This window comes from Gopherus flavomarginatus, chromosome 4 (assembly GCF_025201925.1).
Source record: "Gopherus flavomarginatus isolate rGopFla2 chromosome 4, rGopFla2.mat.asm, whole genome shotgun sequence".
In the NCBI taxonomy this organism is placed as follows: Eukaryota; Metazoa; Chordata; order Testudines; family Testudinidae; genus Gopherus; species Gopherus flavomarginatus.
The window spans coordinates 64626686-64654014 of NC_066620.1; the positions used below are offsets into that span (position 1 = coordinate 64626686).

The window sequence follows — 27329 nt, forward strand, 5'->3', positions numbered from 1 at the left end:
AGAAACCTTCATCTAATTTCAAGTCTAAACTTCCTAATGTCCAGTTTATACCCATTTGTTCTTGTTTCTACACTGGTACTAAGCTTAAATAATTCCTCTCCCTCCCTAATATTAATCCCTCTGATATATTTATACAGAGCAAGCATATCCCCCCTCAGCCTTCTTTTGGCTAGACTAAACAAGCCAAGCTCTTTGAGTCTCCTTTCATATGACAGGTTTTCCATTCCTCGGATCATCCTAGTAGCCCGTCTCTGAACCTGTTCCAGTTTGAATTCATCCTTCTTAAACATGGGAGACCAGAACTGCACACAGTATTCCAGGTGAGGTCTCACCAGTGCCTTATATAACGGTACTAACACCTCCTTATCTTTACTGGAAATACCTCCCCTGATGCATTCTAAAACCGCATTAGCTTTTTTAACGGTTATATCACATTGGCGGCTCATAGTCATCCTGCGATCAACCAATACTCCAAGGTCCTTCTCCTCCTCTGTTGCTTCCAACTGATGCGTCCCCAATGTATATCTAAAATTCTTATTATTAATCCCTAAGTGCATGACCTTGCACTTTTCACTATTAAATTTCATCCTATTACTATTACTCCAGTTTACAAGGTCATCCAGATCTTCCTGTATGATAACCCGGTCCTTCTCTGTGTTAGCAATACCTCCCCAGCTTTGTGTCATCCGCAAACTTTATTAGCACATCCTACTTTTGGTGCTAAGGTCAGTAATAAAAAGGTTAAATAAGATTGGTCCCAAAACCGATCCTTGAGGAACTCCACTAGTAACCTCCTTCCAGCCTGACAGTTCACCCTTCAGTACGACCCATTGTAGTCTCCTCTTTAACCAGTTCCTTATCCACCTTTCAATTTTCATATTGATCCCCATCTTTTCCAATTTAACTAATAATTTCCCATGTGGAACCGTGTCAAATGCCTTACTGAAATCGAGGTAAATTAGGTCTACTGCATTTCCTTTGTCTAAATAATCTGTCAACTTCTCAAAAAAGGAGATCAGGTTGGTTTGGCACGATCTACCCTTAGTAAAACCATGTTGTAATTTGTCCCAATTACCATTGACCTCAATGTCCTTAACTACTTTCTCCTTCAAAATTTTTTCCAAGACCTTACATACTACAGATGTCAAACTAACAGGCCTATAGTTACTCGGATCACTTTTTTTCCCTTTCTTAAAGATAGGAACTATGTTAGCAATTCTCCAGTCGTACGGTACAACCCCTGAGTTTACCGATTAATTAAAAATTCTCGCTAACGGGCTTGCAATTTCATGCGCCAGTTCCTTTAATATTCTTGGATGAAGATTGTCTGGACCCTCCGATTTTGTCCCATTAAGCTGTTCAAGTTTGGCTTCTACCTCAAATGTGGTAATATCCACCTCCATATCCTCATTCCCATTTGTCATCCTACCATTATCCCTAAGCTCCTCATTAGCCTTATTAAAGACTGAGGCAAAGTACTTATTTAAATATTGGGCCATGCCTAGGTTATCCTTAACCTCCTTTCTATCCTCAGTGTTTAGCGGTCCCACTTCTTCTTTCTTTGTTTTCTTCTTATTTATATGGCTATAGAACCTTCTACTATTGGTTTTAATTCCCTTTGCAAGGTCCAACTCTACTTGGCTTTTAGCCTTTCTCACTTTATCCCTACATGTTTTGACCTCACTGAGGTAGCTTTCCTTGCTAATCCCACCCTTCTTCCACTCCTTGTAGGCTTTCTGCTTTTTCTTAATCACCTCTCTGAGATGCTTGCTCATCCAGCTTGGTCTACAACTCCTGCCTATGTTTTTTTTTCCCCTTTCTTGGGATGCAGGCTTCTGATAGTTTCTGCAGCTGTGACTTAAAGTAATTCCAGGCCTCCTCCACATTTAGATCCACAAGTTCTTCAGTCCAGTCCACTTCCCTAACTAATTTCCTTAATTCTTTAAAGTTAGGCCTTTTGAAGTCAAAAACCCTAGTCCCAGATCTATTTTTGTTTATCCTTCCATCTAGTTTGAACTGAATTAGCTCATGATCACTCGAACCAAGGTTGTCCCCTACAACCATTTCTTCTATGAGGTCCTCACTACTCACCAAAACCAAATCTAAAATGGCATCCCCTCTTGTTGGTTCTTCAACTACTTGGTGAAGAAATCCATCTGCTATCACATCCAGAAAAATATGAGCCCTATTATTTTTGCTAGCACTTATCCTCCAGTCTATATCTGGTAAGTTAAAGTCTCCCATGATCACACAATTCCCATTAGTGTTTACTTCATTAAAAACATTAAAGAGGTCTCTATCCATATCCAAATCAGATTCCAGCGGTCTGTAACACACCCCAAGCATTATCTCAGGGGAGGGTCTGGTAGCTTTCTTTCCCAGTGTGATTTTTGCCCAGACAGACTCTGTCTTATCCATTCCATCACTTCTTATTTCTTTACAGTTAACCTCCTCATTGATGTACAATGCTACTCCACCGCCTTTGCCTTTATTTCTGTCTTTCCTAAACAGCACATAGCTTTCAATACTTGTACTCCAGTCATGACTACTATTCCACCATGTTTCTGTTATCCCTATAATATCCAGTTTCACTTCCTGCACCAGTAGCTCTAGTTCCTCCATTTTGTTCCCTAGGCTCCTCGCATTAGTGTACAGACATCTTAATTTTTGCCGTTTGGCTTCACTGACATTCTGTACCCTGTTAGGCAGAGACATTCTACCACCAGCATCACCTGTTAGTCTGCTATCTACACTACCCTTCCTCCTTGTGTCAATTCTTCTGTCCGTGGCTGTATCCCCTCTTACTTTGTTTACTTCCCTCTCAAGATTAAAATCCAGCGTGGAGATCTCCTGTACATCTCCCAACCATCTCCCTCAAATTCCTAGTTTAAAGCTCTCTTAATCAGTTCGGCGAGCCTCCATCCTAGAAGTCTATTTCCCTCCTTACTCAGGTGAAGTCTATCCCGAGAGAACAGTCTTCTATCCGTAAATGCTTCCCAATGGCCATACATTCCAAAGCCCTCCTTATAGCACCACTGTCTGAGCCATCTGTTGACCGCCATAATCTTGTTACACCTTTGTTGCCCTTCTCTAGGAACCGGCAGAATCCCACTGAAGATCACCTGAGCCTCGATTTCCTTAAGCGACTTCCCCAGTCTTGCATAGTCTCCCTTGATACATTCCAGAGAGTATCTAGCCGTATCATTCGTCCCACATGAAGGACAATCAATGGATTCTTTCCCGCTCCAGCTAGGATCCTTTTCAGCCTTAGGTCCACATCCTGTATCTTAGCACCCAGCAGACAGCACACCCTTCTGTTCTCCCGATCAGCTCTAGTTACAGGCCTCTCTATTCTTCTCAGTAAGGAGTCTCCAATCACGTAGACCTGCCTTTTCCTGGTGACAGTGTGATTCTCCGGTCTATTCCCCGCACCAGCTGGCTGCAAATCCTCTCGATTCCTATTCACCCTTGTAATCCTCCTGGGGCTTATATTCGGTGTTGCCTCCATTGACTCCTTCCCTCCTCTTGTAGGACTATCAGCTCTTCTCTTTTTCCTTGCCCTCTCTCCTTCAGCGATCACCTGCTGTGCCCCTTCTTCATTTTTCAACTCTGCAAACCTGTTCCTGAGTTCTATTTCTCCTTCACTGGCCCGTCTTTTCCTCTCCCTGTTTCTCTTAGTCACATGCTTCCACCGTCCACTTTCCTCCCCCAGCAGTCTCTCCTCTGAATTCTTTGGTCCTGCTTCCATCTGCACATCTGAGCTTATCCCTTCAGCCCCCTCGTGTCTGTGCTCCATCATCTGTTCAAACCCTCTTCTAAACTCAACCAGAGTTTCCACTTGCATCTCCAGTCCTCGGATCTTTTCTTCCATCAGCTCTATCAGGCAGCACTTCATGCAGACAAAACTCTTTTCAGGTACCCCCTCCAGGATTATGTACATGCCGCAGCTTCCACATCCAGTCATCCTCATTGTGTCTTTCACTGCTACCTCTGTATCAGTCATAGCCTTCCCACCTAAAGCCTGGTAGTGCACGGAACAGAACACAACATAAACCCCCAGCAGGCACCAGACCACCACCCACTCTCTTAACAAGCCTGTCGGTTCCTCTGTCTTAGTCTCCCCCGCAACCTCCTCCAACAGAACTCCCTCTGAAACTCCCCTGTTGGCAGCTCTGTTTGCTGGCTCCTGAGCCGCTGCAGCTGTCTGTGCCGCTGCCTGACTGGCTGGCTACTTTTATAGGACCCCTAATCAGGGCTCCACTGCTCTCCCAGCACACTGCCCCTAGCAGTCTCCACACACACACACTACACAATACAATCCACAAATTACAAAAACCTTCTCCTCCAACAGAACTCCCTCTGAAACTCCCCTGTTGGCAGCTCTGTTTGCTGGCTCCTGTGCTGCTGCAGCTGTCTGTAGAATTATAGGATTGAAAGGGACCTCGAGAGGTTGTCTAGTCCAGTCCCCTACACTCAGGGCAGGACTAAGTATTATCTAGACTATTCCTGACAGGTGTTTGTTTGTTTAACCTGCTCTTAAAATCTCCAGTGATGGAGATTCCACAACCTCCATAGGCAATTTATTCCAGTGCTTAACCACCCTCAGAGATAGGAAGTTTTTCCTAATGTCCAACCTAAATCTCCTTTGCTGCAATTTAAGCCCATTGCTTCTTGTCCTTCTTGTGTCTTGCTTACAACACTCCTGCTAATACCTCCCTGAATGATGTTCGCTTTTTTTGCAACAGTGTTACACTGTTGACTCATATTTAGCTTATGGTCCACTATGACCCCCAGATCCTTTTCTGCAGTATTCTTTCCTAGGCAGTTATTTCCCATTTTGTATGTGTGAAACAGATTGTTCCTTCCTAAATTGCAAGAATCCCTAACCATCAACATGGACTGTGCTTTAATTCTTTTTGAGAAACCAGATCTCAGAATAAGTTGGAAGAAGTCACATCTCTTCTTACACAGCAGATCCCGTTCATTGAAGCAATTTTAGATTCCCAAATTGGAAGAGCCTTCCCTCCAGAAGAAAAATTCCTAAAGATTCAGTCTGCCAATGAAACTCCAAGAGACTCAAACCAGATAGTTATGTTCTTCTTCAGACTGATGGGCCTCAGGGCCTCAGCAACATATGTAACTCTAAACGCTCACTTCAGAATGAGATTATTACAGTATTAGCTAGCAAGAAATTACCAGCCAAGTCATCTGCAAAAAGCTGTCTCTTCCAAAAGAAATGCTCTTTTCATTTAAATGGTGGATACAGAGAAGCAACATTCTGAGGAGGGTGTCATTCAATCCTCCACTCCATCAGCAACTATCACTTCAGTTGTATTCAAGTTGGGATGGGGCGCTCAGTTCAGTGAACACAGTCATTGGAACCACTTTGAGAAATATCTACATATCAGCATGGTGGGGCAAAGGGCAGTCTAACAAAGTTTCAAATCTTTTCTACCTCACCTACAAGATTAAGCAACTGAAGTAGTAAGTGACAATGCGGTAGCTATGTTCTGTATAAACAAACAGGGAGGAGCTCATTCTTTACAGCTCTGCAAGGAGGCTATAATATAATAGGACTGGTGCATTCATCACAGCATTTACCCTATAGCATTCCATCTAGAAGGAAAAGACAATATTTGGCAGATCATCTCAGCAGGGATAGGGAAGAAATACAAGAATGGTCCCTGAAAAAGACAAAAAATATTTGCTGTGTCAGGGCACCCAGAAATAGATCTTTTCACAAAAAGACACAATGTGAAATGCCCAGTTCTGCTCTGCTCTGTGATTCAATGCCTGCTACTTCCCATTAGTGATGAATGAAGAGAGAAGCTGTGCAGACAGAAAATTATCAAGTAAGAAAAAGACGGTTACTCACCTTTGTAACTGTTGTTCTTCGAGATGTGTTGCTCATATCCATTCCAGGTAGGTGTACGCGCCGCGCGTGCACGTCTGCCGGAAACTTTTTACCTTAGCAACTCCAGTGGGCCGGCAGGTCGCCCCCTAGAGTGGCGCCAGTATGGCACCAGATATATACCCCTGCCGGCCCGCCCGTTCCTCAGTTCCTTCTTGCCGGCTACTCCGACAGTGGGGAAGGAGGGCGGGTGTGGAATGGATATGAGCAACACATCTCGAAGAACAACAGTTACAAAGGTGAGTAACCGTCTTTTCTTCTTCGTGTGATTGCTCATATCCATTCCAGGTAGGTGATTCCCAAGCCTTACCTAGGCGGTGGGGTCGGAGTGAGAGGTCGCGGCCTGGAGTACTGCAGAGCCAAAGGCCGCATCATCTCTGGACTGCTGAACCAGGGCGTAATGGGCAGCGAATGTGTGGACCGATGACCAGGTCGCCGCCCTACAAATCTCTTGGATTGGCACGCGGGCAAGGAAAGCCAGCGATGATGCCTGTGCTCTGGTGGAGTGAGCAGTCACACGGCCCGTCGGAACGTGGGCCAGGTCGTAGCAGGTCCTGATGCAGGAGGTAACCCAGGAGGATAACCTCTGGGAGGAAATCGGCAGCCCCTTGACCCGGTCCGCTAGCACCACAAATATCTGGGGGGACTTGCGGAAGGGTTTGGTCCTGTCCACATAAAATGCTAGCGCCCGACGGACATCTAGCGAGTGGAGCTGTTGCTCCCTGCGGGACGAATGGGGCTTTGGGAAAAAGACTGAGAGGAAAATCTCTTGGTTAACATGGAAAGCTGAGACCACCTTGGGAAGAAAGGCAGGGTGAGGCCTCAGCTGTACCTTGTCTTTATGGAAGATGGTATACGGTGGGTCCACGGTGAGGGCCCTCAGCTCTAACACTCGTCTAGCTGAGGTAATGGCCACTAGGAAGGCGGACTTCCACGAGAGGTAGAGCAGGGAGCAAGTAGCTAATGGCTCGAATGGAGGGCCCATGAGCCGAGTTAGGACCAGATTGAGGTCCCATGAAGGGGCCGGAGGGCGGATTTGTGGATAGAGCCGCTCCAGTCCCTTCAGGAATCTCGCCACCATAGGGTGGGAGAAGACAGAACATCCGTCTATTCCAGGATGAAACGCGGAGATGGCCGCTAGGTGGACCCGGAGGGACGACAACGCCAGACCCTGGGTCTTGAGGGACCAGATGTAGTCTAAAATAGTGGTGATGGGAGTCTCCATAGGTCGAAGAGCTTTCTCTGAACACCAGCAGGAGAAACGCTTCCACTTAGCTGAGTAAGTCGCCCTGGTGGAAGGCTTTCTACTGCCCATGAGAACCTCCCGAACCGGGGTAGAACAGCGCAACTCGGAGCCTGTCAACCACGCAGGAGCCATGCCGTAAGGTGTAGAGACGGAAGGTCCGGGCGACAGAGCCTGCCGTGGTCCTGGGTGATCAGGTCCCAATGTAGGGGCAGGGTAACTGGGTTGGCTACTGAGAGGTCCAGCAACATGGGGTACCAATGCTGTCTGGCCCATGCTGGAGCTATGAGAATCACCCGGGCACTGTCTCTGCGCACCTTGAGGAGAACCCTGTGTATCAGCGGAACGAGAGGGAATGCGTAACACAGGTGGGCTGTCCATGGGATCAGGAATGCATCTGCTAGAGACCCTGGTTCCCGACCCTGGAAGGAGCAGAATGTTCGACACTTCCTGTTCTGCCTGGACGCGAAGAGGTCCATCTGGGGACGACCCCACCTCTGGAAGAGTGAGAGGGCGACGTCCGGACGGAGGGACCACTCGTGCGAACAGAAGGATCTGCTCAGCCGATCCGCTAGAGTGTTCCGCACTCCTGGGAGATAGGAGGCGGAAAGGTGAACCGAATGGGCTATGCAAAACTCCCAGAGGCGCATTGCCTCGAGACACAGGGGAGAGGACCTGGTGCCGCCCTGCTTGTTGATGTAAAACATGGTCGTCGTGTTGTCGGTGAACACTGCGACACAACGACCTTGAAGGAGATGGACAAACGCTTGACAAGCAAGGCGGACCGCTCTCAACTCTCGTATGTTGATATGGAGGTTGATCTCTTGAGGTGTCCACAAGCCCTGAGTTCTTTGGGTGCCGCAGTGTGCCCCCCAGCCCAGATCTGAGGCGTCCGTGGTCAGGGATGCCGAGGGTTGGGGTGGATGAAACGGGAGCCCCGCACAGACTACGGACTGGTCCAGCCACCAGCGAAGGGAGACCAGCACCCTCTGAGGAACAGTGACGACTGTGTCTAACGAATGTCTGGCCGGCCGATACTGCGCAATGAGCCATGATTGAAGAGGCCTCATGCAGAGTTGGGCATATGCCGTTACGAATGTACAGGCTGCCATGTGGCCAAGAAGGGCCAGACATGTTCATAGAGAGGTCAGTGGGGCCGCCTGCAAGCGTAGAATGATGGCCGACAGCGACTGGAACCTGGGCAAGGGTAGCAAGGCCCTGGCCAGGGTAGAGTCCAGAACGGCCCCTATGAACTCTATCCGCTGCGTGGGGAGCAGAGTAGACTTGTCCACATTGATGACGAGGCCCAAGGCAGAAAAGAGGGTGCTGATCCTGTCGACATGGTCGCGGACCTGCAGCTCCGATGTGCCTCGGATTAGCCAGTCATCCAGGTAGGGGAAGACGTGAATGCGGCAACGTCGAAGGTGTGCGACGACGACTGCCATGCATTTTGTAAACACCCTCGGGGCCGTAGAGAGGCCAAACGGAAGGACCGCAAATTGATAATGTTGGCGGTCGACCACAAAGCGGAGGAAACGCTTGTGTTGGGGGGCAATGGAGAAGTGAAAGTAAGCGTCCTGCATGTCGAGGGCGGCGTACCAGTCTCCGGGATCCAGGGATGGGATGATGGTTCCAAGGGATACCATGCGGAACTTCAACTTCACGATACACTTGTTGAGTTCCCGCAGGTCGAGGATGGGCCTGAGGCCGCCCTTGGGTGTGGGGATTAGAAAGTAACGGGAATAAAACCCCTTGCCCTTCTCGTTTTCCGGAACCGCCTCTACGGCTCCCTTGACCAGGAGCGCGTGCACCTCCTGACGGAGGAATTGCTCGTGAGAGGGGTCCCTGAAGAGGGACGGGGATGGTGGGGGGTGGGGGGCGAAGAAAACTGCAGGCGATAACCGGCCTGCACTGTACGCAAGACCCAACGGTCCGACGTTATTCGGGTCCACGCCGGGAGGAAAAAAGAAAGGCGGTTGGAAAACTGCGGGGAGGGATCCGGAGGGGAAACTGGTACTGCGCCCTCGGGCGCACCTTCAAAATGAAGGCTTAGGCCCTGGAGGGGCCTTGGCGGAGCCTTGGTTCTGCCCCGTTTGGCCACCGGACTGCCTGCGGCGGTTGTTCCTGCCTCGGCACCTAGAGAGGTCCTGCCGCGGGCGGAACTGAGGGTACAGCCGCCGCTGCTGCTGCTGGTTCTGCTGCTGGAATGGCCTGCGCTGTGTCGCCAGCGTAGGCATTCCCAGCGACCGTATTATGACCCTGTTGTCCTTGAGGTCTTTTAGTCTAGGGTCTGTTTTATCCGAAAACAGGCCCTGGCCTTCAAAGGGGAGGTCCTGGATTGTATGTTGGAGCTCCAGTAGAAGGCCAGAGACCTGCAGCCAAGAAATTCGGCGCATCGTGAGCCCCGAGGCTATGGTCCAAGCGGCCGAGTCGGCAGCATCAAGGGAAGCCTGTAGCGATGTTCTTGCTACTTTCTTGCCCTCGTCCAGGATGGTGGAAAATTCCTGGCGGGCGTCCTGAGGCAAGAGCTCCGTGAACTTCCCCGCCGCTACCCACGAGTTGAAGGAGTAGTGGCTGAGGAGGGCCTGCTGGTTTGAGAGCCGGAGCTATAGCGCCCCCGCCGAATAGACCTTGCGGCCCAGGAGATCCATTCGTCTCGCCTCCTTCGACTTGGGCGCTGGGGCCTCTTGCCCGTGGCGCTCCCTGTCGTTCACCGACTGGACCACCAACGAGCAGGGTGTCGGGTGAACATATAGGTATTCATAGCCCTTCGAGGGGGCCATGTACTTTCGTTCCACCCCTCGAGCGGTCGGAGGGATGGAGGTCGGTGACTGCCAGATGCTAGTGGCATTGGCCTGGATTGTCTTTATAAAGGGCAGGGCCACTCTGGTGGGCGCATCGGCGGAAAGGATGCTCACCACCGGGTCCTCAATTTCAGACACCTCCTCCGCTTGCAAGTCCAGGTTCTGTGCCACCCGGCGGAGGAGGGCTTGGTGTGCCCTAAGATCCAGCGGGGGAGGACTGGAGGACGAGGTACCCGCCACTGCCTCATCCGGAGAAGAGGACGAGGAAACCCCCGGCAACAAAGTGTCCACGGGGGGTTCCGTGTGGGGCTGCACCTCCGTCTCTGGAGGGAACTCTGGGTCCCGGTGACTGGACCTGCCGTCTGCTTCCGGGGAGTGAGGGGGTCTAGATACCATCGCCTCCGGAGGTCTGCGTTCCCCCGTAGGGCGGGGGGTAATGTATTGCGGACCCTGGGCTTGGGAATACGCCCATGGGGTCCAAAACCCCCACTGTTGAGGCCCTCGCTCTTGTGGTGGAGGGTCCTGGAACAGGGCCGAGTGTCTGTCCTGGCCCATGGCATAGGCGCTGTCAGTTTGGGAAGAGACCAATGGCTCCCTAGAAGGCCACGGAGGCGCTGAGCCTGATTGGTATGCGACTCTGTGCGCCAAGACCGACGCTCCCCTCGGTGCCGCGACCCACATCGGTGCCGGGATCGGGATCGGGAACGGCGTGATGACCTCACCTTCGATGAGCGCGGTGCCGGGACGGCAGCGGAGACCGGGACCTGCCACCGGCGCGGTGCCGGGAGGTCGACCGGGATTGGGACCTACCACCGGTTCGATGCCGGGAGGTCGACCAAGGAGCCGAATGCCGAGGTGAACGGCTCCTGGAGTCTCGGTGCCGGCGGTGAGACGAGCCCGACCGGGACCGTGCAGATGGCGATCGGTGCCGCGAGTACGACCGGTACCGCCTGGAAGAACGGTGCCGGGACTCCGAGCGGCGCCCCGAGCGCGAGCGTTCATGCCTCCGGGGTGATTGGTGCCGGGACTCGGGAGACAGCGCTCGAAGCATCGGTTTACCCCTGGAGGTTACCCGTCCCGGGGGTGCCGGCTGAGGCTGTGATGGCTCCGTCAGTGCGATCAAGTCCCGAGCCGAGGCAAAGGTCTCCGGCGTAGATGGTACCCATAGCTCGACCCCTGATCTTAAGGGGGAGCTAGGAGGGGCTGGACTCAACAGACCTTCTGGGCCCGGAGTCGACAGCAGCTCTGCAGGCGGTGCCGCGGCCAGGGTAGGTGCCGGGCGCTCCACTTGGGCCTGCCTGGATGGTGTTGCAGACGCCGAGGGACGTGAGTCTGCTCCCGGTGCCGGAGATGGTCGGTGCCGGGGAGTTGAAACCCGGCGAGCCAGGCATGGGCCCAGTGCCGGGTGCCAGGGAGGGCAACGGCCCACCCGCAAGCGATGTTAGACAACTATATACAAGATTCTAACTAACTACTATGCTAACAGTCTATCTACTACTTAACTATGAACTATTTACAACTAAAAACGACAAACAAGTACAGGAGAGCTAGGGACGTGGAGGTCAGCAAGCCGCACTCCACAGTTCCAGCAACCGACACGGCAGTAAGAAGGAACTGAGGAGCGGGCGGGCCGGCAGGGGTATATATCTGGTGCCATACTGGCGCCACTCTAGGGGGCGACCTGCCGGCCCACTGGAGTTGCTAGGGTAAAAAGTTTCCGGCAGACGTGCACGCGCGGCGCGTACACCTACCTGGAATGGATATGAGCAATCACTCGAAGAAGAATATCTTATTCTGTTAGCAGCTTCTCTCTTCATTCATCCCACCCTGGTAGTTCAGTACATGATCAGAATACAAATTGAATTTTTTCTCAAAAGGAAGACTTAGACATGTAATTGTTTTAAGATTAATTAATTAATAGATCATATTGTTGTCTTAATGCTAATAATAGGCTACTGGAGTATTTCTCCAGTTTTGAAAAGACTTTTATGGAGGTCTGAACTGAAGGGTGGGGCTTAGTCCTGGAGTCCTAGCAAAAATGTTGGACTACATTTGAATTCAATAAGTGGGGAGTGTTAACCCATCAGTGAGGAATGAGAAGAGAAGCCATGAAACAGAAGAAGGGGTTGAAGGCAAAGGTCAAAAACAATCATCATTTCTGGAAAAAAATTCTACTTTGTCAGATACTACCTCTTTTCTCAAAAAATTTAGAGTAGAAATTGTTTAATATAAATACACATACTAATAAGTACCTGGCAATGAATACTTTTTAAAAGTTTTCTTAGAATCTTTAATTTCATAAATTGTCTCAAATATCGATATCAGCTCCTGGACAGCATCTTCTATGTGCATACTTTTGTGGTTCAGTATTTCAGCCCATTCTTTGGTGTAAGTCTGTTAAAATATATACAGTAAGTTACCTTAATACAGATTGTCACTTGGACATATGTTTAGTACACTGAATATAATAAGGGTAAAAGAATATACAAAATTAATGATCTTGCTCTCTGATCATCTTTTCTAAAAGGTGCTATTGCAATAAGAAAATATTTTAAAAGTGTATTTACTGCTAATGAATGTTAGCCAACTGAAAGCCTCAGAGATTGAAGACTTCTTCTATTTTACAAAACAAGAATGTATGAATAGCAGTGCAAGTTTCTCTGACTGTCATGTGCCTTAACCCTGATCTGCAGGGATCCTCCCTAGGGCTTTAGGAGGAAATCAAGGGATTGGATGGAGAAATGTAATCCTCATATTCACTAGAGTATGTTCTGTTTGACATATAAAATACTTTATTAAATTTGGGTAACAAAAAAATCCACCATAAAATACTGATTATATGATAGAACTAAAATGTACTTGGAATATATGCACCTTTTAATGTAAGTATTTCTACCAAATATAGGTTGAGACTTTTAAAGGAGCTTAATTTGGGCTCCTGATTCCTTTAAGCTCCTTGGAAAATCACACCTTAAAGAGTATTTCATGTGCTGTTATTAATCTCTAAATAAATAAATAAATAAATGTTTGATCCCTGAACTGAGTGTGTCACACAATCTTTTACATTAATGTTAATGCACACACATCTTTTTTTCTGTGTAGGTACTTGCAGGCAGTGACAAAGTCACCTCTCGACCTGTCAACGTGGCCTTCTCTTAGACACGGAAGACACTTAGGGTGCCTATCCTTGAAAGGCATTAATGCCTCACAGAAAGGGGCAATTCTTAAATTTTCATGGGGCTGAGGTATCTATAGGTAAAATGTAATAATTTTCAACTGCCTTTACTCTGTCCAGGATGGAATGAGGATGTTGCCATATCTCTTTCACCAACTCATCCAGGACAGAGTTCAAAGGCACTGCAAATATATTCAGTGGAGGAACTACTTGACAGTGAATAAAGAAAAGCCAGTGACTCTAGTGATCCATTCTAGAAACAGAAGACAGATATGCTCGTTGTCCTCTTACCATATGGATATTTTCTGATCTATGAAATCTTAGTGTCTTCTGTATTTAAAAAAAAAAAAAGTTTTAATCATCCCAATTTGAGTGTCTCTCAATCTCAAGCAGGTCCTGAAGAATGATAGACCAATGTGGAGATAAGAGAGAGCCTTTACTGCCAGAGCTCATGCCAACACCAACCAACTACCCAGAAACCATCATTACAAATAGCAGCATCACCAACTTCTTCACAGGCACCAGAATCTGAAGTGTGGGTTCTGCCACTGACATCACTGGCACTATAAATAAACAAGGAATGGCAACATGAGGTTTAATGCAGTGAACTTCCAGTTAACAACTCAGGATTCCCCAAATCTAGCAATGGAATAATCTGTACTGCTAGAAAGCCTGAGCTGTAACTGTCTCATGTTACATTTCTTCTATTATTTGCCTTCTTTTCTTCTCACATCTAGCTACAGAACAGTAAAGAAAAAGAAGTAGAAGTAAAATTAGAATTGAGAACTGATAGGGGATTTGTACTTTCAGAACACAAGTAAAAAGACTAAAGGGAAAGTGGTAAGTCTGGTCTTTTTAAACTTGAAAGACTTTGCACCTCTTTGTGTCTCAATAACTGAAATAATAATATTTAATGTAAGGATTCTTCTGTAAGGTGGAGAAGACCAGACATATGACAAAAATAATTACGTTGATGAAGCTAGTAGCTGTAGACCTCAATAAAAGATAGGTGTATAAATGCCATCTAGTAGTGATAGTTAAATAAATTCAAGTTCTATGCAATATTGCAGTCTCAGGAGATCAAAGACATAAACCAAGGACTATAACTATGAAAGAATATATTTACCTTTGCAAAACTGGTAAAGTTATTCAAAATGAAATATTTTAATCACAAAGAAAATACAGGTATTGTTAATACTTTTTAAAAATAACAATATTATTATTTTGTGTTGCTCCAGAGAGGGAAAAACCCTCTTCTAGATAAAAAAATAAAAAATAAAAAAGCATTATATAAACATTATTTTCTAATGTACACAAAACACAAGGATTCAGATTCTAAGATGTAAAATAATGCATACCTCATTGCATGCCAGCATATCTTCCACTTTGATAGGACCATCCTCTGGCAGGACAATTAAAAGAGTATTTGATATGTCTTTCATTATTAAATCAATCTGCATTTCACATAAGTCATTAACCTAAAGAAAAGCAAAATTTAATTAACACTACATTTGTACCTCTGAAGTGTTATGCATCATTATTATTTGTACCATGCCATCAGTATACCCTGGGTTTTATAGACAAAGTCAGTTCCTTGCCCCCATGAATCTATAATGTAAAGGCCTGATCCTACAAGGGGCTGAATGCTCAGAAAGGCTGAACTCCCTCTACTCCCATTGACTTTAATAAGAGCCAAAGGTACAAGGCTTCTCTCAGGAGGTATTCAGAATCTTGCAGGATCAGGCCTTAAATAAGACATAATACAACAAGGGATAAAAATAAACTAAGGATTCCAGAAGTATAGACAGCCACAACATTGAAAGATAAACCTATCATGGTCAGTGTGAGGTTTGTGCTCCCTATCACAGTAACCAAAACAGCAATATCTACCCGAGCCTGCAGCTAGCCTGAAACAATAGTTCTGAAACATATGAACTCTCCGACAGACCTCAAAGAGATTTTACTCCAAGACTCAGTATTCTGGGAGGCCTGTCAACACCACACCAAAGACTGATGTGCAACAAGAGAAGAATACAATGGGCACAGACCACCGACCCAAACACTTACTCCAACAGCTGGGGTGTATTGGGGACGGGGAAGGGGTGCTGACATGCCTGATTCTCTAAGGGTGTGAAGGGCACAGGTATCGCAGGGGTTAACCCTTCCTTCCTAGCAGAGGGAGCCACACCCTGGAAGCTCTGCTGGGCATGCTCCAACTGGAAAACAGGTATAAAAACCTGCAGAGCTGCTCAGTCTGGGCTGACCACTGGAGGGGAAGGAGGCATGCAGCCAGCTCCTGAGGAGGGACAGTCTGCGCACCAGGATCCAGAGGTCAGCCAAGCCGGGATGCACCCTGATGCCCAGATGGAGTACGTCACAGGAGAGGAACAGACTGGAGGAACCCCCGAAGCGGAGAATCCAGTGTTTATGGTAGGAAGTGTCACAGGGGAACTTTAGAGGCAAACAGCATTAGAGCCATACAGATGCTCAGCATGTTGCGGGCGGATCCCTGCCGAGCTGGTGGCAAGGGGAACTTGCCATTACCAGGGTGAGCCCAGGTCCCCCACCACCACTCTCCCACACCACGAGGATTGTATGGACTCTGGCCATTAGGTCACACTGCCCTGAAACTTGGGGCGAGTTACCTGGACTCCCGCCACTAGGCAACACTACCCCACTTGCGAGGGGGATTGGATGGATTCTGGCCATTAAGCCGCACAGCTCTAATGCGGGGAGCAATTTATATGGACCCAGACCACTGGGCCACACTGCCCTGTCACTTGGGACGAGTTACGTGGACTCTGGCCACTAGGCCCAATACACGACCAAGGTAGCCATTAGGCTGCAACCGGCCGCCCACAGAGAGACGGGCGCATGAACTTGAGAGTGGCGAGGTTCCGACACCCCATCTCACCTCTGCCACAAAGGGGCGGGGTAGTACCAGGCCTGCCACAAGGCAAAAGTTGAGGCAAAAGTGCCCCTGGTGCTCTTGAGGAATGCTTTGAGGTCCACACATAGTGGACTGATTGTCTGCTGAAGTTGTTGGCCGAGTCATTACCCAGTTTTGGTAGATAACAGCTATAGCTGTCATCTACTTTTTCTAAAATCTTGAGACTTCAAGGCAGAGAGGAGTTGAGCATGCCCTCCTTTGCTATGTGACATGATATATGGTAGTGGTGTTGTCTATCAAGATTTGTGGAGAGGCCGGCCCAACATTTGATTTAAAGAAAACTTCCAAATTAGACAGATTTCATGGAGCTGCAGGACATTTTTACAGAGGGATCTTGGGGGTAGAGATTTTCTGCAGCTCTGTATCTTTAGGAGTCTCAGATGAGATTCCCACATTGCCCACAGTACAGCTAACGGAGACCAAGAAGGGGGATGGAAGACATCATGGAGTGGAATTTGATGGTGTAATCTTGTTTGCTTATTGAGAATCTGGTTGTGTTAATCCCTCTCAATGCAGCAAGGAAATAAAGAAAGTTACATGCCAAAAAAGTAAGAAAGTCTGCAGGAGATTCCTTATTAGCCCTTGTCCTAACAGATACAGCAGAAGTGATCACAGAACTAAAAATTAATAGCAGCTTAGGTACAAATGATTGTTACTTGATCGCATGTGCAAGCAGAATAAAGTCCAGAACAATAATACATATACTTGGTGTTTTAATAAGGTTAATTTTATAAAGCTGAAAACAATTATGAGCCAAATCATTTGGGAGAAAGAATTTAATCAGAAGAATTGTAATGGTAATTGGGAATCATTAAGAACACCTTACTAGATGTCCAAAAAGCCACAGTCCTACAACTGAGGAAGAAGGCTACGCTCGTTAAAAAATCAACATGGTTTAGAAGGGAAGTGAAGGCAGGGTAAATGAGATGACCTAGGTAATTACAGGCCATCTTAGCTGGATGTCGATCCTAGGCAAGATAATGAAGTTACTAATATGGGACTTCATTAATGAAGAATTAAACAAGGATAATGTAATTAATTCAAATCAACATGCATTTATGGAAAATAGATGTCCCCAAACTAACTTGAATATCTTAATGAGATTACAAGTTTGATTGATAAAGGTAAAAGTGTTGACATAATATACTTAGACTTCTATAAGGCATTTGACTTGATGATGCACAATGTTTGGATTAAAAAACTAGAATGATATAAAATTAACCTGGCACACATTCAATTGTTTAAAAACTGACTAACTGATAGGTCTCTAAATATAACTGTGAATGGGGAATCATTGAGCATGACTGTTTCTCATGGGGTCCCAAAGGGATTGGTTCTTGGCCTTACACAATTTCACATTTTTATCAATGACATGGAGGAAAACATACCATCAGCGATAAAGTTTGTAAATGACACAAAAATTGGAGGAATGGCAAATAATGAAGAGGACAAGACACTGATTCAAAGTGATAAAGAATGCTTGGTAAACTGAGCACAAGCAAACAATATATATTTTAATATGGTTAAATGTAAATGTATACTTCCAGGAACAAAGCATTTGAGCCATACTTACAGGACTGGGGATTCTATCCTCAGAAGCAGTGACTCTGAAAAAGATTTTGGGACCACAGTTCCCGATTTTGGGACCACAGTTCCCTCTTGCTTAAACAATCTGAATCTATGAATACTGTAGATGACTCCAGGACAAGATTGCAGTTCCTTGCACTTTGCACATCTGTCAGAAAGAGGAAGTTTTTCTTCAGGTCCAGAAGGTGTATAAAAATCTAATAAACCACCTAAGAAGAAGCCGCGGTACTCCAGGAAGAGGCTTTCTTTGTCATCTGAATCAGCATCTGCTGCATCAGGAAGGAAGCAGCTACTTTGATGATCATGCTAAGAACTAGAGACCAGATCTTTGATAGAGTCATAAATTCCAAGATCTGAAGGGACCACTGTGATCATCTTGTCTAACCTGATGTATAACACAGGCCCTGGAACTTCCCTAAATAATTCTGAGGACATATCTTTTAGAAAAACATCCAGTCTTGATCTGCATACTGTCAGTGATGGAAAATCCACCACAACCACTGGTAAATTGTTGCAATGATTAATTACACACACTGTCAAAAAATTATGCCGAAATTCGAGTCTGAATTTGTCCAGCTCCAACTTCCACCCATGTAATCATGTTATATCATGTAGATACTATGGCCTCACGATTCCACTGTAGTCAAGCAATCTTCCTTATGGTATTCTACCCTAAACCACATGCAAACAGAGAAGAACAGTGCTTCCACTCTGGATGTTAGACAGGCCCTACTCTTCTATATACAAAGGATCAAACCATTCCGCAGATCTACTCAGCTGTTCACAGCAATAGCAGAGACAATAAAGGGTCTCCCCATCTCCACACAGAGAATCTCATCTTGGATTACTTCATGCATCTGAGCATGTTATGAACTAACAAACATCTTGCCTACAGCTAATCTGACAGCTCATTCCACACAATCTCAGGCCTCCTCTGCTGACTTCGTAGTGCAAGTCCCTATTGAGGACATCTTCAGAGCAGCAATCTTGCTGTTGGTACACATGCAGTCCTGCAGTCAGCCTGTCCTTGAACTCCAAACCCATCTGCTGTACAATTTGTTGAGTCACCTACCTTGGAATGGACATGTGCAAGCACTCGAAGAAGAAAAAATAGTTACTAACCTTTCCATAACTGTTATTCTTCAAGATGTGTTGCACATATCCATTCCAAAACCCAGCCTCCATCCCCTCTTATGAGAGGCAGTCAGTAAGAAGAAACTGAAGGGGAGTTGGGTCAGCAGAGCCCTTTATACCAGCACTATGAACACATGGCACCAGAGGGCACTGGAGCAGACCCGATGGATACCACTAGGAGAAAAAAATCTGGCAACTGTGCTTGGAGTGCACACACACCTACATTGAAATGCACATGTGCAATACATCTCAAAGAACAAGAGTTATGGAAAGGTTAGTAACCATTTTCCCCCTACATTAATGCTGGGTTTCCTTTCCCTTTTAATAAAACTTCTCTTTTGTTATACACAGACTCGGTGCTTGAGAGTGAGGAAGTATTGCTTACAAGAGAAACCCAGGGTGGTGGTAAGTCTTCCCAGATTACTGGATAGGGGCTTGAGCCGGTTCTGTTTTATATTGTTGAGAGAAAACCCTAGATATTGAACCTGGTCCTTGTTGCTGCCAACTCCACCTGACAGAAGGGTTACATTACTATAGATGTATGTGTTAGTGGACAAAATGTGTAACTGATAAAGGATGCCCATAAATGATCTGTAATTGATTAACTTAATAAATGACAAAATAGACAAGACACATGTGGTACAGCAGGTGTGTTCTATAATCAATATGTCAGCAAAACAATTAGGTATGGATTGAAGTCTAAGCATTAAGATCTAATTGTGGTCACAGATGGCCCTAGTAGTGATAAATTAGTTATAAATATCATTGACTTATTGATTCAAAAGAAGATAGAGCATGAGAAAGGATTGTTCTTTGTTTTGAACAGTATGCAACCAGGAGGATCAGTGCAACATTACAACTGTCACCATGGCCCTGGCAGCAGAGTCCACCACGTCCAGGGAAGCTTGAAATGCTGAACATGGGCCAAGACATTTGTCATAAATATACAGCTAAAGGTAGCATAAAATCCCTCTTTACTCTGTAAAGGGTTAAGAAGCTCAGGTAGCCTAGCTGACATCTGACCAAAAGGACCAATAAGGGGACAAGATACTTTCAAATCTGGGGGACGGGAGAAAGGCTTTGTCTGTCTGTTCTGTGTGCTTGCCAGAGACAGAACAAGAAAGCAAGCAACCCAACTCCATTAGTATTAGTAAGTACTAGCAAAGGAATGTGTTAGCTTACTTTTATTTTGGCTTGTGATTTTCTTTGTAGGAGGAGGGAGGTTTATCCCAGGTTTTGTACTTTAAGGTTTTGCGTAGAGGGGAGATCCTCTATGTTCTTGAGTCTTTTGTTATTCTGTAAAGTACTTACCATCCCAATTTTACAGAGGTGATTCCTTTACCTTTTCTTTAATTAAAATTCTTCTTTTAAGAACCTGATTGATTTTTCATTGTTTTAAGATCTAAGGGTTTGGGTCCATGTTCACCTGTACCAACTGGTGAGGGGATTATTCTCAAGCCTTCCCAGGAAAAGGGATATAGGGACTCGGGGGCGATAATTAGGGAAGGTAGGGCTCCAAGTAGCTCTCCCTAAATGGTTGTTTAAATCACTTAGTGGTGGCAGCGTTACTTAATCCAAGGCATATCATAAACCTAGTCCCAGATTTGGACCTTAGCGTCCAAAATATGGGGGTTAGCATGAAAACCTCCAAGCTTAGTTACCAGCTTGGACCTGGTAAAGCTGCCATCACCCAAAAAATTAGAGTGTTTTGGGGCACTCTGGTCCCCCCAAAAACCTTCCCTGGGGACCCCAAGACCCAAATCCCTTGAGTCTCACAACAAAGGGAAATAAACCTTTTCCCTTCCCCCCTCCAGGTGTTCCTGGAGAGATACACAGAAGCAAACTCCATGAATCTAAACAGAGGGAGTCCACCCTCTCTATTTCCAGTCCTGGAAACACAAGCACTTCCCTCTTCACCCAGAAGGAATGCAAAGTCAGGCTAGTAAATCTAACACACACAGATTTCCCCCTGACTTCTTCCTCCCACTAATTCCCTGGTGAGCACAGACTCAATTCCCTGGAGTCCCCCACTAAAGAAAAAACTCCAACAGGTCTTAAAAAGAAAGCTTTATATAAAAAAAAAGAAAAAGTAAATAAATATGGTCTCTCTGTATTAAGGTGACAAATATAGGGTCATTTGCTTAAAAGAATATTGAATAAACAGCCTTATTCAAAAAGAATACAATTCAAAGCACTCCAGCAACTATAGACATGTAAATACAAAAGAAAAAAACAATAACCCCTATTGTTTTTATGATCTCTGTACTCAGAACTTGGAAACAGAAGATTAGAAAGCAGGAAATAGAAATCCCCTCATAGCCGAGAGAGAGTCAGGCAGAAGACCAAGAACAAAGGACTCACACAAAAACTTCCCTCCACCCAGAGTTGAAAAAATCCTGTTTCCTGATTGGTCCTCTGGTCAGGTGTTTCAGATACTTCTTTCCAGGTGAAAGAGACGTTAATCCTTAGCTATCTGTTTATGACACAAGGTATAAGAAAAAGTTTGTGCCTTGGGGAGTTTTTAACCTAAGCTGGTAGAAATAAGCTTAGGGGGTCTTCATTTGGGTCCCCACATCTGTACCCGAAAGTTCAGAGTGGGGAGGGAACCCTGACAGCATCCCTCAGCAATGAGCAACAGACAGCTTGGTGAAAAAGTGGGATATGGCTTCCCAATGGGAGAAGTCATACTGTGACAACAGGGTGTGATGTTTGGCAATCCAGAGTCTTAGATTTGCCAGGGAATAATTTTCTTTTCTGACAAAAAGGTCAAGCTTTTTAACATCTTTGTCTTTGGGGGTAGCCTTATTCCTGCCCTGATGACATCTCTCATTCACCGCAGCCACTCCAATAAGCCAGGGGTGGGGTGTAGACAGAATTGCTCAAAACTCTGGGATGGAACCTGGTATTTCCATTCCATTCATTTGGCCACCAAAGAAATGGAGGAAGGGGTCTGCCAGATCATTTTGGCTGTATGAATGATAGCATCTTTTATAGGCAGGGCTACCTTCCCTTCTGCAGTGAGCAGGAGATCTTGTGTATATTAACCTCTACAAGCTCCATTTGGCTGTCCAGAGAGGTTGCCATTCTCCTGAGTAATTCCTGATATCCTTCAAAGTCATCTGGTACTATGACCCAGGATGATGTCTCTGGTATCAGGGCCTCAACATGACGAAGAAGAGATGTGAAATGGAGGCAAGAGAAATGACTCTCTGAGTTGGTCTTCCAGTACTGGTACCAGCTGAACTGGCAGATGTTCCAGAGCCAGCAGTGGTGAGCTGAGTACACGGGCATCAGAAGTCTGATTGGTACGAACTGTTACCAGCCTCTCTGAGCTGATAGGAAAAGATCTAGTCATATAAGGCAGTGTACAGGTGGGTGCTGGAGGCATCTCACAAGGGAACCAATAGGGCCATTGGGGACTGATAGTGTACCAGGCTCCTGGCTTGTGTGGCCCATGAGTTCCAATTTCTGGACAAATTCTTCTCAAAGACATGCAATGAGGGCAATGACATGAGTGAGCCCTAGGCTATCAATACCAGGGAATATGAGAGTCATCTTCAGAGTCTGATCACAATTCTGAGTACCCAGAGAACCAGGGTGGTGCAGGGCTGAGGGGGTCCTTGAAGACCTTGAACAGTACCTATGCCATGAGCATGGTACCGGGGACAGCATGGACATTTTCCTGACTGTCAGTAACATGTGGCGTGGGGGATCTGTAGCCGGTCCTGTGGAAGGGGATAGTACCAACTCAGAGGAAGTTGGTGCCATGGTCAAGCAACCCAGTGCAGCTGATCTAGAAGGCTACTTTAGTTGCCAGATAAGATTCTTCACCCTGAGGCAAACACGATAGCAGTACTAACAGGTATATTAAGTCTCCACCCACAGTGTAAACCTGTGGTGTAGTAGGTACCAATAGGGCTGCTGACTTGCAGTGATCAGGAAAGACTGCTCTGTTGGCTTCAAAGAAGTAGCCAGACTCGACAGTCCCTGAGCGGGCACCGGAGTCAATGATTAAGGTCTCTCTGAATGAGTCAGTACCAGCAAGCAGTAAGCCAAAGAGCATGCTTTACTTTTGTTACCTGATGGATCCTCTGTGGAATGGGTCTGTGACCCAGAGACTTCTTGGTGCCAACTGGCGGAAGGCACAGGAGGCGCACAGGGAACTTTCAGGGATCCTCTGCATCAGACATATGCATAATATACTCCTGAGGGAATTCTGCACCAAAATATTAAAAATTCTGCAGAATTCTGCATATTTTATTTGACAAAATAACACAATATAATCATGCTATTTTCAATTATTTTGGTAGTTTATGTCAATACAATACAGACAACAAAAAAGGATTCAGGAAATGTTTTTTGACAAATAGATTCCTTACTAGGCATATTATCACATCTATATGGCTCCACAGAACAGATGACAATACTAATATTTCCATGTATGTTAAGCAAAGAAGACTCTAAGGGTATGCCTACACAGCAAAGAAAAACACGGTGGCCTATGCTAGCTGACTCAGGCTTGTGGGGCTCAGGCTGCTGGGACTGTGGGACTTTCGGCCTAAGACTAGAGCTTTAGCTCTGGGACCCTCTCGCACTGCAGTCTGAGTTCCAGTCTTAGAGCCTGGGTTCCAGTCCCAGTCCAGAAGTCTACACAGCAGTGAATCATTGCTGCAGCCCAAACCCTGCGAGCCTGAGTTGGCTGGGACAGGCCAGCCATGTGTTTTTCTTTGCCATGTAAACATACCCTAAAGGGTGGCATATCCTTAGGAGTGAAGTTAGGCCATGATCTGGCACAGCACTTAAATATGTGCATAAAGTTCAGCACCTGAGTAACCCCATTGAAACTAATATTTTACCAGATTGGGGTCTCAGTGACTGGCATGACTAAGTAATACTCAACATGTCACTATACAGTCACTGGACTAGAACTGAAATTGTTGCAGATAATAGATTAGAAAAGCAACAGGAGAGGAGAGTGGAGAGGGTGGGACTTGGTGAGGGAGTCTGAGGGGGCATCTGGATGCAGGGGGTGGGGGTTGGCAGGGAACTGGATGTGTGTTGGGGGTGGAGTTGGATGCATGTGTGTTGAGTGGCCAATAGCAGAGCTCCCTGTACAGTGACCCCTTCCCCCTGTGGCTGGGGAGTGATGGGGACAGAAAGTGGAGGGTGCAGGTGTGGAGCTTCCTGCAGCTGGGGGAGGTTCCCAGGGGTGGGTCTGACTCAGCCTCAGGAGGGCCCATGCAAAGGAAGAGGAAGTCCCATCCTCCCCAGCCCATCCGGAACTAGCAGCTGAAGCCTGGCACACAGTAGCAGCCATTGGCCGGGTCGTCCTCAGCCCTGACCCGCACCCCCCCCAGAGTCCTGGAGCACTGCAATAGCAAGCAAGAGGGACAGAGTCTTACACTCATGCCTAGCCCCACCCCACCCCGAGTCAGTGATTTACATCTCCCCCGGCAGCTCCGGACACTTGGATCAGATGCGCCTGGTTGGGACCGCTGCCCAGAAGGAGCCTATGAATCAGTTATTCTCTCAAGAAAGAGTAAAACCTGTGGAGGACATGAATTTTGCACTTGTGCAGTGGCACAAAGTTCCCCCAGGAGTAATAATTGTCCACCAATGGGTAGCATGTGAGGTCTCTAATGAGAGCCAATAAGTCAACGATCATCATAATCACTGTGAAATGTATTTATGGACAATATTTAAGTAATTGTGTATCTATATGAAAAAGTATGTTCTTAAAGTATGGGAGGTAAGGCAGATCACTAAGAGGTCACTGACCTCGGACATGTTCCTTTCAGGCAGATGGTAATGGACATGTATCTCTCTGGCTATGTGTATATTCTGTCAGGGCTGGCTCCAGGCCACAGAGTGCCATGTGCGTGCTTGGGGCGGCACGCCGCAGGGGGCGCTCTGCCGGTTGCTGAGAGGGCGGCAGGCGGTTCCGGTGGAGCTGCCGCAGGCGTGGCTGTGGACGGTCCGCTGGTCCCGCGGCTCCAGTGGACCTCCCACAGACACGCCTGCAGCAGCTGCACCGGAGCCACGAGACCAGCTGACCGTCCGCAGAAACACCTGCGGGAGGTCCACCAGAGCCGCGGGATTGGCGAGGGGCAGAGCACCCCCCGTGAAGTGCCACCGTGCTTGGGGCAGCGAAATTGCTAGAGCCGGCCCTGTATTCTGTACTGTATGCCTTACAATGGATGCCTGTTTGCAGACTAAGCCAGATATCAGCCAAAAAATTGGGAAATCTACAAGAGAGAAAACCTATAGGAAAAAAACACTCAGCTGGGAGGTGTCCTGTTTATGATTAAGATTAGTCTGGTGTATCAGGGCATGCAAAGAAACACACAGGATCCTTCACTAAGAAGGCAACCTAACAGCATGTTTGTCTTATGAAAAGGGGGTCACAGACAGCCTTATTGTAAAGCACTGGTGAGCAATCTTTTATTAGACATGAAAGTATCCTGTTAATAAAGTCTAGGCTCTAGAATGCATAATGATTTGATTTGATGGATAACCATTTGTTTCCAATACTTCTATGTGCTATTACTTGAATCTCTATGCTATGTTAAATACATTTATACTTGATTTCCCAATAAACACATCTAAGTGCTATGTGTTAAACAGAGTGGTGATCTGGGGTGGAACTGGTCAGCTGGGGTGTACTGTTTCTTTGGAAGCAGCGTATCTGTGAATAATATGAATGTCCAGTGGAACAGGGGCTGGACCCTCCTGGAAGATGTTCAGAGGTCTCAGCAGTTGTAATCTGCCTGTCACTAACATGCAGAGAGACAACAGGGCCTGCAAAGGCCTACAGGGGAGTGTTTGTGTTAACTGTGGCCACTGGAGTTGGAAAGCTGACCTCCTGGCAGGCACAGACAAGGTTTTCTCATGCTAAGGGGGAGTGGTATGAATTGCCTTGCACCTTTGGGTACCCCAGGAAACTTCACAGATACTCACACCCTAGACTTTGAGGAACCGAATGCCGACTTCTGTGTGCATTTTTGAGGCCAGCCTACGAAAGGTTTAAACTCTGGGGACCTTGGCATAGGTTTCCCAGTACCAGGCAGGGTCTAGAGACCCACAATAATGAAAAAATCCCAAAAGAAGGGCCAAATAAAAAGAAATAAACATAGAACTATAAAATTAATAAAGAAAAAAATAGAAGTCCAAAGACTTTTGAGCAGCTCTAGGTAGATCAAGTATTTGTTCACAAAGAACACAAATGCTCTGATGACAGATGGAAAGAAGGAACTGAAAGATGGACTCACACCTTTATACTCTCACTTGCAGCACAAGGAGCTTGGCAATGAGCGGTGCTGCCCTTTTAGGTACCATCAGAGAAAACTCTCCAGCACTGGTCCTCAAGGCACACACTCAACTACAGTGTAAAGGACATATGCAAGCAATCAAAGAACACCCCAATTTAATGATGGCTCCCCAATGTCAACTACTTTCTAAAATGTGTCAGTTAGCCAGTTTTTGATCTATTTAATGTGTGCTAAATTTTAATAAGAATGTCATGCAGTATTAAGTCAAATTCCTTACAAAAGTCTAAGTATATTACATCTATGCAGTTACCTTATCAACCAAATTTGTAATCTCATCAACTAACGAAATCAGGATTATTTGACAAGACTTATTTTTCATATAATGATGTTGACTGGCAATAATTCTATACCTAGCCTTTAATTCTTTATCAATTTAATACCACCTCAGCTTTTCCCTTTTTTTTTTCTTTTTTTTGGGGGGGGGTCTAGGACTGATGTCTGGCTACTATGCAGAGAGTCATCAGTCTTTAAACTGAAGAATTCATGACCTTCACAAGGCAAGTCTTCCAAAACTAATATATATTTCTCTGAGCAAGCCCAAAGGGCAGTTTTGCAGAAGGTCACTGAAACTCTGCAGCACTGATGGGGAGCATCCCACAAGATTAAACACACAGAGACCAACCCAGACCATTGATTTCTCTGTACGTGTAGAGGGGGCAGTTGAGTTAAAAGTGCCCTATCACAGCAAAAAACTGTTAGTTACCTGTACAATAACTGCTGTTCTTTGAGATGTTAATGCAGATCTGTATTACACTCTGCATGTGGTGCCAATCTTGCTACCAATGGTGATCCCTTGGAAGACTCAACAACTTTCGAGAGCGATACTGAGAAGGCGAGGGAGAGGAGGAAGATGTCTCCAAGCCTAACCCTGAGGAACCTCCAGAGTAGTCCATAGGCAATGAAGGAGCCACCAGTCCAACAAACATCCAGCCTTATCCAAAGTTCAGCTTACAGGATGCATCGGTACTGACAACGGTAAAGCAGTTGGTGCTTTAACCAGTGGTGAGCTGGAGTCGGTTCCCACTGGTTCGCAGGAACCAGCTGTTAAATTTAGAAGCCCTTTTAGAACCAGTTGTTTCACGAGGGACAACTGGTTCGATAAGGGTTTTTAAATTTAACTAAAGCCCCAGCAGCTCCCTGCCCTTTCCCTGACCCCAGCTCACCTCACTCAGCCTCTGCCTCCTCTCCTGAATGCTC

At 46.4% G+C, this 27329-nt stretch overlaps 3 protein-coding genes across 3 annotated transcripts in view; all 3 read right to left on the bottom strand.

Moving 5' to 3' along the window:
* The window catches only part of LOC127048745 (uncharacterized), a 125968-nt gene extending 118013 nt beyond the window's left edge, over positions 1-7955 (bottom strand). Inside the window, exon 1 of the mRNA XM_050948638.1 lies at positions 7650-7955. The gene's annotated coding sequence lies outside the window, so the exon portion shown is untranslated. The remainder of the gene's footprint in view (positions 1-7649) is intronic.
* Positions 1-27329, bottom strand: part of DNAH8 (dynein axonemal heavy chain 8) — a 593210-nt gene that overhangs the window by 405270 nt on the left and 160611 nt on the right. Inside the window, exons 22-23 of the mRNA XM_050948396.1 lie at positions 14492-14611; positions 12211-12352 (exon numbers count right to left, since the gene is read on the bottom strand). Of these exons, the coding sequence (XP_050804353.1) occupies positions 12211-12352; positions 14492-14611 (262 nt within the window). The remainder of the gene's footprint in view (positions 1-12210; positions 12353-14491; positions 14612-27329) is intronic.
* The window catches only part of LOC127048750 (myb/SANT-like DNA-binding domain-containing protein 2), a 366512-nt gene that overhangs the window by 80446 nt on the left and 258737 nt on the right, over positions 1-27329 (bottom strand). The gene's annotated exons all lie outside the window — the stretch shown is intronic.